At 35.2% G+C, this 12768-nt stretch overlaps 3 protein-coding genes across 8 annotated transcripts in view; 1 reads left to right on the top strand and 2 right to left on the bottom strand.

Moving 5' to 3' along the window:
• Positions 1–3349, bottom strand: part of LOC107470967 (uncharacterized) — a 5968-nt gene extending 2619 nt beyond the window's left edge. For 2 of the 3 annotated variants that reach the window (XM_052255012.1, XM_052255011.1), the window contains exon 1: positions 1493–1835. The gene's annotated coding sequence lies outside the window, so the exon portion shown is untranslated. Of the gene's footprint in view, positions 1–1492; positions 1836–3246 lie in introns of those variants that run through there. The other variant, XM_052255013.1, reaches the window with a different exon arrangement.
• Positions 3350–4635: 1286 nt separating this feature from the next.
• LOC107471002 (uncharacterized) lies at positions 4636–7003 on the top strand. The gene is made up of 4 exons (XM_016090441.3): positions 4636–4795; positions 5315–5416; positions 5544–5811; positions 6641–7003. Exons 2-4 carry the CDS (start codon positions 5333–5335, stop codon positions 6778–6780), a joined length of 492 nt encoding a protein of 163 aa, XP_015945927.1. The 5' UTR covers positions 4636–4795; positions 5315–5332; the 3' UTR covers positions 6781–7003.
• Positions 7004–7555: 552 nt separating this feature from the next.
• On the bottom strand, positions 7556–12463 carry LOC107470840 (L-arabinokinase-like). 4 transcript variants are annotated; one of them, XM_052255029.1, is made up of 17 exons: positions 12437–12463; positions 12098–12231; positions 11868–11975; positions 11274–11342; positions 11088–11171; positions 10921–10997; positions 10491–10557; positions 10159–10216; positions 9992–10059; positions 9835–9897; positions 9434–9487; positions 9235–9337; positions 9051–9160; positions 8847–8966; positions 8151–8207; positions 7927–8063; positions 7556–7820 (listed from the first exon to the last, which is right to left on the bottom strand). In XM_052255029.1, exons 2-16 carry the CDS (start codon positions 12221–12223, stop codon positions 7938–7940), a joined length of 1290 nt encoding a protein of 429 aa, XP_052110989.1. In that variant the 5' UTR covers positions 12224–12231; positions 12437–12463; the 3' UTR covers positions 7556–7820; positions 7927–7937. The 4 variants fall into 4 exon arrangements, with proteins under 4 accessions (XP_052110989.1, XP_020988853.2, XP_052110988.1 ...); XM_021133194.2 differs by having other exon boundaries at positions 12098–12448; XM_052255028.1 differs by lacking the exon at positions 11274–11342 and having other exon boundaries at positions 12098–12448.
• Positions 12464–12768: the final 305 nt, after the last annotated feature.

Below are 12768 nucleotides of genomic sequence, written 5' to 3'. Positions count from 1 at the left end.
CATTTTGTAGTTATATCTTTGAAGTTTGAAATAACAAAAGCAGCAATCATTCAAGAAATGAATTGTTTTCTCTTCAAACTCTCTACAATTTCAGTAAAATAAACCACTTTTCATGTATTTGCGTACAGTTTTAGTCCAAAGCTTTAAAAAATATGCTTTGAACTAGCTTCTGAGTACAATCAGTTTTTAACATGTAAAATTAGAAATACAAAAGTTGTAAAATCCTTAACCTTATATTTTAATTAAGACTAAGATTAAATAGCCCAGCTAGTATACAAAATATACGGAGTTTCAAGTCCAAATCTAATTGACCAACAACTGATGTATTACACATGTTTGCGAAGTACTCCAAAAGTGTATGAAATATTGAAATGCACCATTCAATGCAACAAAAACCTATGCAGGATGCAGTGTACAACAAAAGTATAGTTCAGGACTTGTATGTGGGAAAATATGATGGTAAATCAAAAATAAAACTTTTTCACCATATCACCATATTTAAAAACTCATATATCCACCTTAAACTAAGACAAATAAATTAATCTGAGAATTAAGCCAGTCATAATGCAGCATAATTTGTGAAGCTTAATGTCACACACAAGTCAGTCTTAAGACCCAAATAAAAAGGGTGCTTATAGAACATAATTCATATTTCCTAGCACTAGTATAAACTGATTCCTAATAATTCAAAGGCCAGATTTATTAATGCTATTGTGCTAGAATAAAAGCTCCAGTTTCCGCAACCCAGGAAGAAGCAGTCTATTTCCAGCATTCAAGGACAGTAAGGTTGGGAATGTTTTGAACTAAATATTGGAGTTCAATTAATTATTAAGATAGCCCCAATCCATGCATGATTAAGTCACAAAACAGTAAAACACAAACCAGCACATCACTACCCAGAAAGATCACGAAACACAAAACAACAGAGAGAACAGCCAAAGCTAATCAATAATCATTAATCAGATAATCAATCAATAAAAACATTCAGATAATTAATCAGATAATCAGATAATTGCTTCTTGATTAATACTATCATTCATAACTGAAATTAATATATCATTCACAAAATTAAAAACAGCAGCAGCACAGCCAGAATATTAATAGCAGCACAAAATTAATACTACCAACAACATTCAACATTCAGCAACAAAAATTATCATTCAGCAACAAACAGCATTTGATTTGATTTCCATTTTAGCATTCAGCAACAAATATTATAAAACAGCAACAAGTAATCCCTAATCACACTAAACCTGAAATCAATAAAGCTAATAGAGCATAATCCCTAATTACAAAACAGCAACAAGTAATCCCTAATCCATTTTTAGCAGCAGCAAGAAAATTTCAACAAAAATTTCAGGAATTAAAAAAAGAGCAGCAGCACAAAATCAATTATTTGATTTCCATTAATCCATTCACAATTTCACATTCAAAAATCAGCAAACAGAGCATAAAAGGAAGAGAAGAACCGAGAAGTGAAAGCAGTGCTAACCTTCGACGGAGACACGAACGGCGACCAGTGAGACGACGGCGACCAGCGAACGGCGGCAACCTGCTCCAAGCCTCGAACAGAGAAGCCAGGGAGGACGGGGACAGGGGGAAGGAGGACGCCGAGCTACAAGAGAGGGCCTGGGCTACAAGAGAAGACGTGGAGGCGCCGACAGCATGGACGGCAGAACCGTTGCAGGGAGAACCTAGGGCTTTGGTCGGGTGATTTTGAAAGTTCAGAGGGGTGATTTTGAAAGTTCAGAGGGATAGTGATTCACGAAGGGGTGGGTGTTAGGTGGGAAAAGTATTTTCTGGTGCTTCAAGAAAAAAGATTCCTGATAAGGGGTGGGGGGGTGTTTCTGATTGCTCCAAGCAAGAAATTGTAATATAAACCCCTGCATATTGTGTCGTGTGGATGTTAAGTACAGAGTGGTGAGAGTCATGTTTAAACATGTCGCAATAAAATAATAATGGGAATGAGAAGTAGGAGTGGTGATATCTTTTTCAAATATTTCATACACTTTTGGTGTACTTCGCAAACATGTGTAATACAGCAGTTGTTGGTCAATTAGATTTGGACTTGAAACTCAGTATATTTTGTATACTAGCTGGGCTATTTAATCTTAGTCTTAATTAAAATATAAGGTTAAGGATTTTACAATTTTTGTATTTCTAATTTTACATGTTAAAAACTGATTGTACTCAGAAGCTAGTTAAAAGCATATTTTTTAAAGTTTTGGACTAAAACCATAGTTGTAAGAACCGGACCGGTGATCGAACCAGTCATGTTACTGGTTCACTGATTTATTGGTTCAACCGATAAATCGCTGGTTGAACCGGTAAAATCGGTTTCACATGAATAAAAAATATAAAATATTAAAAATAGTCATAAACTTAATAAATTCAAAATACATATCGTTAGTTCTTCACCAACATTTTAAAAGCAACCAAGTTCCAAAGTCTAAATATAACTAATACAAAGATAAACATGAAAGTAGTTAGTACTAGTACATTAGTATTTTAATTAAACACAATATGGATAACAATATATGCATAGCAGAATTGTTTTTTCAGACTCCACAACTTGTTTACAATGACCCCATGCAGGATCGGTTTTTGCTCTATTATTGTTTTTTTGGGTTCCGATTGATGCATCAGGAGTTGATCCTTGTTCTTGCGAAGATGGTGTTTCTGATGGTGTATTCGCAGAAGCCATTCTAAAAGAATATGGAGTAGCAAAACCGCAAAATTATAAAACAATAGCAATCTTAAATTCCCTAGTTCCTATTCCCTATTCACCAAGACAGCAACCTTAAATGCTTAAATAGTTAAATTCACAGCACAAGCATATTCACCCTAGAGACCTAGACAAACATTAGTCAACAAGCAATCTTAAATAGTTAAATTCCCTATTCAGCAAGACAAGCATATTCATATTTCATAGATTCAAATCAAGCATATAATTCATATTTCATATTTCCAGTACAAATCAACAAAACAACAAATTTTCAAGTTTTTAACAAGCATGTAAAACACAGAACAAATCAACAAAACAACATAATTCATAACAGAAAAAGATTCAAGCATATTCATATTCATAACAGCAAGTCAGCAAGAAGTGCAAAAAAAAAAGTAAGTTTACAACTTACAAGTGCAATGCAGAACAGAGCGGGTGTAATGCATTTCACAGAACAATCATTAAACTTCAAGTGCAGAACAGAGCAGAAGCAGATTACAGAACTGGCAACTGGAGCTTACCTGTTTGACAGAGTCACAGAGCAGAAGGGCGAGGCAACGACGAGTTCGACCGGAAAAGCAAGGGCGACTGGGGCGAGGGCGACGGCGCTGGAACGGCGAGTTCGACTGCGCGGCAACGGCGAGTTCGCGGGTGGCGGGTCTGTATCTGTCCTATTCCTACTCCTTGGTTGAGTTGGTTCCTTCAGAGTTCAGACCGGCGGTGAGACAAAGAGGATGACGGCGGGCGGCTGGGGGCTGGGGGCTGGGTGAGTGAGGTGAGGCGGAGGGCTGATAGGGTTAGGCTTAGGCGCCGTTAGGGTTGGGGGGAAAAGGGGAAAGGGGAAACTGGGGTGGGGGTGGGGATTGGTAGCCCGTAGGGCTTTTCTTTTTTTTTTTTTTTTTTAAAAAATAAACCAAAACGACGTCGTTTTGGAAAAGGAATAAAAAAATTTTCTGAACCGGTCGGTTAACCAGAAACCGCGGATTTTTCGGTTTTCATCAAAACCGGCCGGTTCAACTCGGTTCGAAATGGCTCTCTTCCTTATCCGGTTACATCACTCAACCGGATCGGTTCAGGGTCCGGTTCACTGGTTTTTCGGTCGAACCAGCCGGTCCGATCCGGTTCTTACAACTATGGCTCCAGCACTTGCCTTTCTTCTTCTTTTATTTTTTCTTTTTTATATTTTTTTCTTAAAAACCAGACGGTTCTACCGGTTCATTGGTTAACCGCCGGTTCGACCGGTTATTTGCCAGACGGTTTCTAGACTTATCCGGACCGGTTAGTTGACTGGATCCCGATTAATCCGGTTGAACCGGTCAGTCTGGTTCGATTTTCAGAACCTTTCTGGTTAGGATTCCTCTAACCAACGGCATCGTTTTGAGCAAATTTAAGAAAACCGGTTGGGTCTCGGATCAGTTCGACCGTCCGGTTCTCGACCGATTTGACGGTCCAACGACGATTTCTGAATCTTTCGATTTTGATATATAACCGATTCGTTTTTTATACCGGTCCACGGTTCGATCGACCGATTCGAATCGGTTTTCAAAATCATGGTCTGAGCCGCTATTTTTCCGGTTCACAATTTGACCGGTTCGAGCAGTCGATTCAAAACCGTTTGCAGAACTTGGCGTTTTTCAATTATTCCAAAAATTCGTATAGGTGACGGTTCGGTTTGACTGACCAGTTCTTGGCCAGTTTTATTATTTAATTAAATTAGATCTATAGATTCAATCAGTGATTCAACAATTGAATTAATAACCCAATGATCTAATATTTTGAGCGGATCAATCATGGATTTGGATATTAATATACATTACTGGAATTCGCCTCCTCTCTTTTTTTAGTCAAACCCGCCTCTCTCTTAAGCAGTTAGTTTTTGATGATGTAATTGGGGCTTATTGGCCTCGCAGTGGTTTTTTTTTTTGCTAAACTATATGTAATTTGCCAAACTCATAGTAAATTACAAAGTCTAGCTTGCTCTCTGAGTCTCAATATCTCACATCGGCTTCACTCTCCACCGTCGCTGCTGCCTCCGTGCTCGTCACTGTCGTCGTATCCGCATTCCTGTAGGTAAACCATGGATCCGAAGTTCGGTTTTGTTAATTTATGTCCTCAATTCGTTGCCAGTCCCTATTTTAGTGATTTTTGATTAGTATAGGTGACCTTGCTCTCCAATTTGCTCTCACTTCTTGCCAAAGTACCCAATATCGAACACTTATTTTTTCGCTTCTTGTATCGATTTATGTTTTGTTTACTCGCAATTTGTTTTGGATGCAATTGTTGTAATTGGCAACTGTTTTAATGCTGAAATTGCTGCAATAGTTTGTTCATGAATGTTCCATTTTTAACTGCAATTTATGTTTTTTAGAAATTCTATTATTTGTGTTTTTTATATGAATGAGTTAATAAAATTCTGATTTCCATAAAAATTGTGTGTTTATATATCAGCTATCAGTTTTTTTTTTTAAGATTATCAAAAATTGTTAGTGTAACTTCTTGATTGTCAACCGAATCTCATAACTCTTCTGAAATTGGTGTCCATCATTATTTCATTAGCTTGAAAATATGTTTTTTATTTGCAACTCGCAGGAGTTTCTTTCTTGGAATATGGATCCTACCATGAAACAATTCCAACAAAAATTAACAGAAGTGGAACTGGAAGCCGAGCTTCTTCTTTTGGCCCGGCATCAGGTAACAACTTCATTGAGGAATCTCAATCATCAATTCATTACCATACCCTCATCAGACCCTTTAAATGGCTTTTCTGTGGAATTAAGTCGGTACTTAACTGTCTGTCCTATTTGGGTAAAAAATGCAGATGGTTGAGAATGATAAATTGAGAAATGGGAATAGAGAAGCACTGACTGCATTAAGGAAGAGGGCTCGGACAACCAAGACTAGTGTTCCGACTCCTTTTGAATCGATGATGAAGGGAGTCGAAGGGTCGAGGTCAAGACCCTTGGTGCAAGAAGTGTGTAACACCTGTGGTAACCATGATTCATTCGAGAAGACGTGGATGATGTTTCCAGGAACTGATATGTTTGCCAGCATCCCATTCCATGCTGCCCACACTATCTTGGAAACAGGTTAATTGGTCATTCCATCCCACCCTACCCTCTAAAGAAGTAAAATATAGGGACAATGAATCAAAATACCATAAATGCATGCCTCTGTTAGTAGTGCCACAAAATAAAAAACCTTTCCATTTTTCTTTTCTCCCAATGTGCTTGTGCAAAAGTCTTGCTTAGTTATCATTTGTATGTCGTGGTTATTTGACAGTAAAGTTCGGTAACAAATCTTAGATTGAGTGCATTTTAGGAAAATAAATATTTATGACAGATGATTGATTTCCTTGTTATATGCTTTAATATATTAATGCTGGATGGAAATACAAGCCATATTTCATGCATTTGTTTGGAGTCTAGACTGAATTATCAATTTGATATTTGAATTATCAAGCATGTGTCTTTGTTGTATTTATCTGTTTGTTTTAGTTGCATGCGAAAATTCATCTTTATTGAAATTACCTATGTTACAGTCTAATGGTTTGAATTCATTATGGCAACAATTTTTTCATGTTATTGCAAATCCTGCAATGCTGAAGACAAATGTAACTGTACCCTTTTTACCTGGAACTAGTTTGGAATTTTTGACATACGTTCCTTGTTTTTTCATTTTGGCACGCATAATCCTACACATGATTAGAACATATTAAAGATTTATGGCCTTTACGCATCAACTTGTAATTCTGAATTTCTGATGAGACTGATTATATCTATTCCTGTTCATTAATGATCACTGTTATTCCTGAGTTCAGAATTTAAATCGTATCTATGACTCAGTTCCCTCAAGCATAGAACTGATATATATTAACTGTAAATTGGTGTATCCCTCGTATTGAGCTTGTAATTACAGATCAACCTCGACTTGACTTTGAGGCAAAGAAGCTACAGAGCATAGTGAAGGAAAAATCATTACTTATTTCAGAGACAGGTGCCCTTGCTGATAAGATAGGACCAGGCGTGGTTAGATCTCTTGTAACCTTAAACGACTAGTTAAAGTAAAGATGCCTGAGCTTACGACTGTGTGGCGACCAAGTTTTTCTTATATCAATTAGTTACAAAATGGCTATGTGTTCTAGAAGAAATCTTCTTAGGGTATCTGGGTGGCTTATGCTTATCTAATCTTATCTCTTGTAATTATAAACCAAATGCTTATTTTAAATCCTCAAGTTTACCTCTTGGTTACTTCATTCAATGTAATGGAGATTTTGCCACAGATTTCTGGTATTTAAAACCTGGGTTGTCAAAGGTTCCCGTAATTAAATGGATATTAGTGAAGTTCTAGTCAAAGATTCAATGGATTAATATTGATTTTTGGTTGAAATTGAATGGCAGTGTAATTAAAGGTTTTGCAATTTAATTAGTTTTTCTTTCTGGGATTCTTCTAAGGGTATTCTTTTTGAAGGCGCAGTGTACTTATGTCATTACTCAGTGAATGGATAAGCCTTAGTTTGATAGATAAACTCTGTATGATTGTTGATTAATAACTACAAATCTGTAGTTACTAAATTCCCTATAATTGTCAGTGATACGACAGAGAATAATATAAGCTATTAATTATTTATATATCACCATAGTCCATAATTGTCAGTAATTATTATTATTATTATTATAACTATATATTGCGTTAATTAATTATAATATGTATGTTGTTAACCTGGCCGGATAATTGCTATTTCTTGGTGTCTACTTCTGAATGAGAACGAGATGAAAGTAAAAGAATAACATTTTGTTGAGAATCATCAAATTTTAGAATAAGGTTAAAGTGAGTTCCCAAATGTGAAAATAAGGGGTTACATATTATGCTTAAGATGTATCCCAAATATATATTTTATAGGCCATGCACTTCATTTTCTTTAGGAATATTTTGAACTTTTTTTATCAATTACAAATAAATTTATAAACGTGATTACTTTCATATGACATGATCATGTCCTTATAGTTGAAGAGCAGCATAACCTTAATCGCCAGCATTGTTTGTTTCTCAAAGCAAAGAGGTATCTTGGAAAACCTTCAACATTTCCATGAAGAACCTTAAGCACAAACAAATTACTTATGTATTAGGAACCATACAACAAAATTATAAACATGAATTTGAATATGATTACCCGTATGTTGTAAACATGGATTAATACTTACAAATATGATGATTAGCAACCAAGTTGTTTTCCAGCATTTGCATACCATTCTGGGATCAAAATATCATCTTGACCAATGGCTCTTCGTCGTTGATCATCTGGAACTGCGGCATCACACAATCTTTTTGCCTCGCTATGCTACATATTATCAAGTCAATATACAAATGAATAAGAAAATTTTGACAAAAACAAACTGCTATTAATAGGTGTTAGAATCCATTTTACATTGACTGAAGCATGATATTTTCCCAAAGCAATCTCCTGCAAGATCTGGGCTGCCACCTGTATTTTTAAAATGTTTATTTGAAAAATAAAAATAAAAATCAAACTTTGGAAATACATAAGCACTTACATGTCAGAATCAGTATGGAAAAAAAGAACAAACCTAAAATCATGTTCATAAGAAGAAAAATGAATGCAAGGTAGTGTGATTAATAGACAATTAAATCCGGTTAAAGATTAAGCTCTTAAGCGTTCTCCAAGGCAAACTAAAACTAGAGGAAGAGAACTCATCCCAAAAGGTAAAATTACTACTAGTCGCAGATTCAATGGTAAGGTAAACAAACCTTGTTCTTGGTCCACCAATGATAAAATAAAGATATTTTTAAAAAAATATTTCAAGCTTTCAAAGATTGCCCTTTCTAAAAACCTATTTGCTATGGCATATTAATCACATGGAATTCACATTCAAAATATTTGGAGATACAAAATTTGATACAGACAAATCCAAAAGCTAATTTTAATTTATATTTATATTTTATTGACATCCCCTGTCTACTATATAGACTAGGGGACACTCTTGCAAGAGTTACAAGAAAATCAACCGTTAAACAAATAAAGCTCAAAGTCAAATATGACATTACATGATGATATTTACTTGTGCAGAAATAGGAGTCAATTCATTCAAGAATTAAAGGGTACCTCCCCACCATTGATGCTTTCTTCATAGCATGGCTTCAAACTCATTGCCCGTTCAAGATAAGGTTTCCAATGACCAGAGAGTAAAGCATTCCTACTCATTTCAATGCCACCTTGATAATGCTAAGGGAGAAAATAAAAGACAATTAAAAAGAGATCAAGAAAACACTGAGAATGAAATTTGAGAGAGATAGAGACAGTGAGCACTTCGAGCATTTTTCTTAGAAAAGGTTCTTCATTGAAATATTCTCTATGTACAAAGACAAAAGGACACTTGTATGCCAGGGCTTCACTCACACTGCCATATCCAAGTTTTCCTAAAATATTCAAAGGTGCTATTAGCATATTATTTTTTTGTCCAGCTCCAAACCAAGGGAAATTTCATACTAACCGATCACGCAGTCAGATGCTGCAATAATATCAGGTGTATAAACATTTTTGGGAAGTTTTTTGAAGTTTGCAGGAAGGTCTTGAGTGTCAGAAGCACCACAAACCTGGATCGTAAAAGCAACACAACCAATTAAGAATTGTATACTAATCGAGGAACAATTTTAATCAAACATATATAAAGAAGAATCATTGATGAGTACCAGGCACAACCAACCAGAAGGCAAAAACTCCTCCTTCAGTTTCAATTCTGATGGCTGGAGACAAGGATAGACAGTATATAGTCAGGAAGAATTCAGAATGTCTGATGACGGTAGTGGCTCTGCTTATACTGAGGCCAATGGTCCAAATACAGGAAACACTTAAAAATATAAGGTCATGATGAAGTAACAAACTCGTAAAACGAAGATTGATCCAACAAACAATTAGCAAGAAAACTGTAAACTGTGTTCATAATTCAAATCAGTATTTAATTGAAGGTTCAGATGAAGTGAATTGGAGGCTTGAACACTTACAGAAACAAATTGCTTCAAAGTAAACTATTTTATAACCAGATAAATATATATATAATTCTAGTACCTAAAAATGGAATTTAAGGAATAACCTGGCCACCAAAGTTGAGAATGACTAGTTTCACATTGTCTGCTATCCCTAGTTCTTCCCTCACCTTTTCAACAATGAAAATTACATGGTCATAGATTAGGAACGAAACCATCGTATGGAAAATCTCCGTAAAGGTTCATGTTGTACTGTTGCAGTACCTCTTCTGTGGATTTATACAGCCTCCTCACAACAAGAGGCACATCAATAACATTGCGAAAAGCGGGCACTGCAAATATGCAACAAATACTGTTAAAAAGACAAGATTTAGACAGCTATTTAAATAATTTTACGAAATTGTTGTGAAATTTTATAAGAACTAACATACTTGGGCAATATCCTGGAAGGCGGATAAGGAAATTACAATTAGAATAGTCTTCAGCTATCTGCATCGATAAATATGCAACTGCATCTTTTATCTTTGTTAAAAAATAATAAAAGTTGAAAGGATTTTACTTGGCTGGACTTTTATCTTTTTCTGTGGGGCTTCATAAAGTCATTTAGTATGCACCATAAATATCGGATCAGATTCAGAAACTATATGCATATATTAAATCCCAAACTAGCATCAAATTTTTTAAGATACACAATCAGAAACCTAAAATTTCTCTCAAACGGCAGCACAGAAAGATAACTTTCTATATAGAATATTGCTGATACCTGCAAAACTATCGAACGAGAATCAGGTCCAGCAGCCATGACATAATCCAGATAGATGATGTCCCAACTGAAATCACAACGATATCGAATGAGCAATAATTATTGATGCAGCTTATGAAAAATAAGCAATCCGATTTATCTCAACTCTCAAGTGCTGAAACGAAGTAGTTTCTAATTGCATCATTTACGATTAAATTTTTTATTACTAGTAAAGACTATTTAATTTAGGCAGTGAATTAGAAAGTGAACAAGCAACTTAGTGATGCGATGGAGCCAAAAAGAATTTATACCAATCAGGTTTTCGAAAGAATACACGATGAAGAGAGATCTTAATACTAAGATGAAAGGACATAGACATTTTGAGACAATAATTTTATTTCCTACATTTTCTTTTAGTGTGGCACCAGTCACAAAAGGGGAGGAAGATTACCTGAAATTGGCCACACAAACAGAGGGTATACCAACATCAGCTGCAACACGACATACAGTGGAGACGACATCAGATACCTGCATTTTCATATCAGCTTTAGAAGGGTCCACCAGATACAGTGTATTCTCTTCATACAAAAATGGCTGGCATGAGAATAATTTATTTACCACTAAGTCAGCATTGATGAATTTCAGCCACTCTGTTTCTTTCGCCAAGATACTAGCACGGGGCTTCACTGTTTCCTCAGTATACTAATATAACCAAATACAAAGAAGAACAATTTAAAGTTCAAGCATTGATCATCTTTACTATAACTAATCAACTAACTGAACTAAGAAGTTATGTTTCTTTACCCTCTCCAAAGTGGCAAGGGGATCGACTGTCAAAGCGTCGGATTGAACAGCTCCACACTCCAAAACCACCTTGAAAAAAAATGGATAAATGTATCTCTAATTTGTAAGAATTATGTGCTTTTGAATGAGATGAATGTCCAGATCTGAGAATACAACTCTAGAAAATGATAAATCTCCTTCAACGCACAACAAATTAAAATAGCATGGACTAACTATAGTAATTCTTTTACTCCTTTTACTGAATGAATAATGATTGATGTACTCATTTTGCATCAAATACTAAGCCAGTTCACAAAACCGTTACCATGATTTGAAGTCAGACAACATCCAATCCAATGGTGGTGAAGGTGTGTGTCAACCCAATGTTTAATTCAAGGTGAGTACAATTATCATTACACGTAGTAAAGCATGTGCTTTTTTTTTTCTGTTCACAAAAATAAACACCTATACAGGCTATGATCCTAGCATTCATTTCATTCCATAACAAACATATCCATATACAGTCCAACTAATCTAGATCATGAACAACCCCATTTTGAAGTGGATCCAACTATCAAACTAAGTCTGAATCAAGCTAAAATGAATTAAACTCACCTTGCGAAAGAATAAGCGAGGAGAATGCACTTCGTTGGTGAAAACAAATTCAGGAGCAGCAGTGACCACATGAACATCATGACCAGCAAGGATTAGATGCCTCACCACCTACATGTATACATGCAATTGAAATTGAAATTGCAATTCAAACTTAAGTGCAATGCAATATCCAAATAATGAATCATGAATGACAATGACAATGACAATGAAGATGAGAAATGAGAGGTTACCTCCGCAACACGAGTTGCGTGGCCAAATCCATGACCAGTGACATAGTAAGCAAACACCATTTTCTGTGTGGAAGAAACAGCAGCAGCACCATCGCCATCATACTCTTCCTGCTGCTTCATCCCCATTTTAATCGCTACCATATTATGAATAATTGCAATGTTACATGCACTATAAATAATAATAATGAAAAATAGTACTGAAAATGAACAATGTAGTAAGGATCTAATGTTTTGATTCATTGATTAAGAATTCATAGGTATTATAACCAATAAACCCTAGAATTATATTGTAAGTGACCAGATCAAGATGCAACATTGTCATTGGCCATTAGCAATTACCAAAAGGGAATAAGCTTTCATACGAGTTATCAAATATGAATCAACTTACCAGTATCGGGCGAAGTTCATTTATTTATTTATTTATTTTCAACAAAAATAGGTATAAACATCTTGGGTCTTGGAATTCAATAAAAAATTTGGAGTAAATGCGATTTTAGTCATTTTACTTATTCCGTGTTAAAAAATTTAATATTAACTATTAAGAGAAGAAATTAATACTATTTGTCAAATATGATCAATATTTTAATATCTTATTATCTAGTAATAACAATTTCAAATTTTACAATAAAACAAACTTTTATTTTATATGTAGTAGAATTAAGAGTAAACAT

This window comes from Arachis duranensis, chromosome 10, assembly GCF_000817695.3.
Source record: "Arachis duranensis cultivar V14167 chromosome 10, aradu.V14167.gnm2.J7QH, whole genome shotgun sequence".
NCBI classification, from domain to species: domain Eukaryota; kingdom Viridiplantae; phylum Streptophyta; class Magnoliopsida; order Fabales; family Fabaceae; genus Arachis; species Arachis duranensis.
Note: the sequence above shows the minus strand (reverse complement) of the source record. Positions and strands in the feature narration are given on the sequence as shown.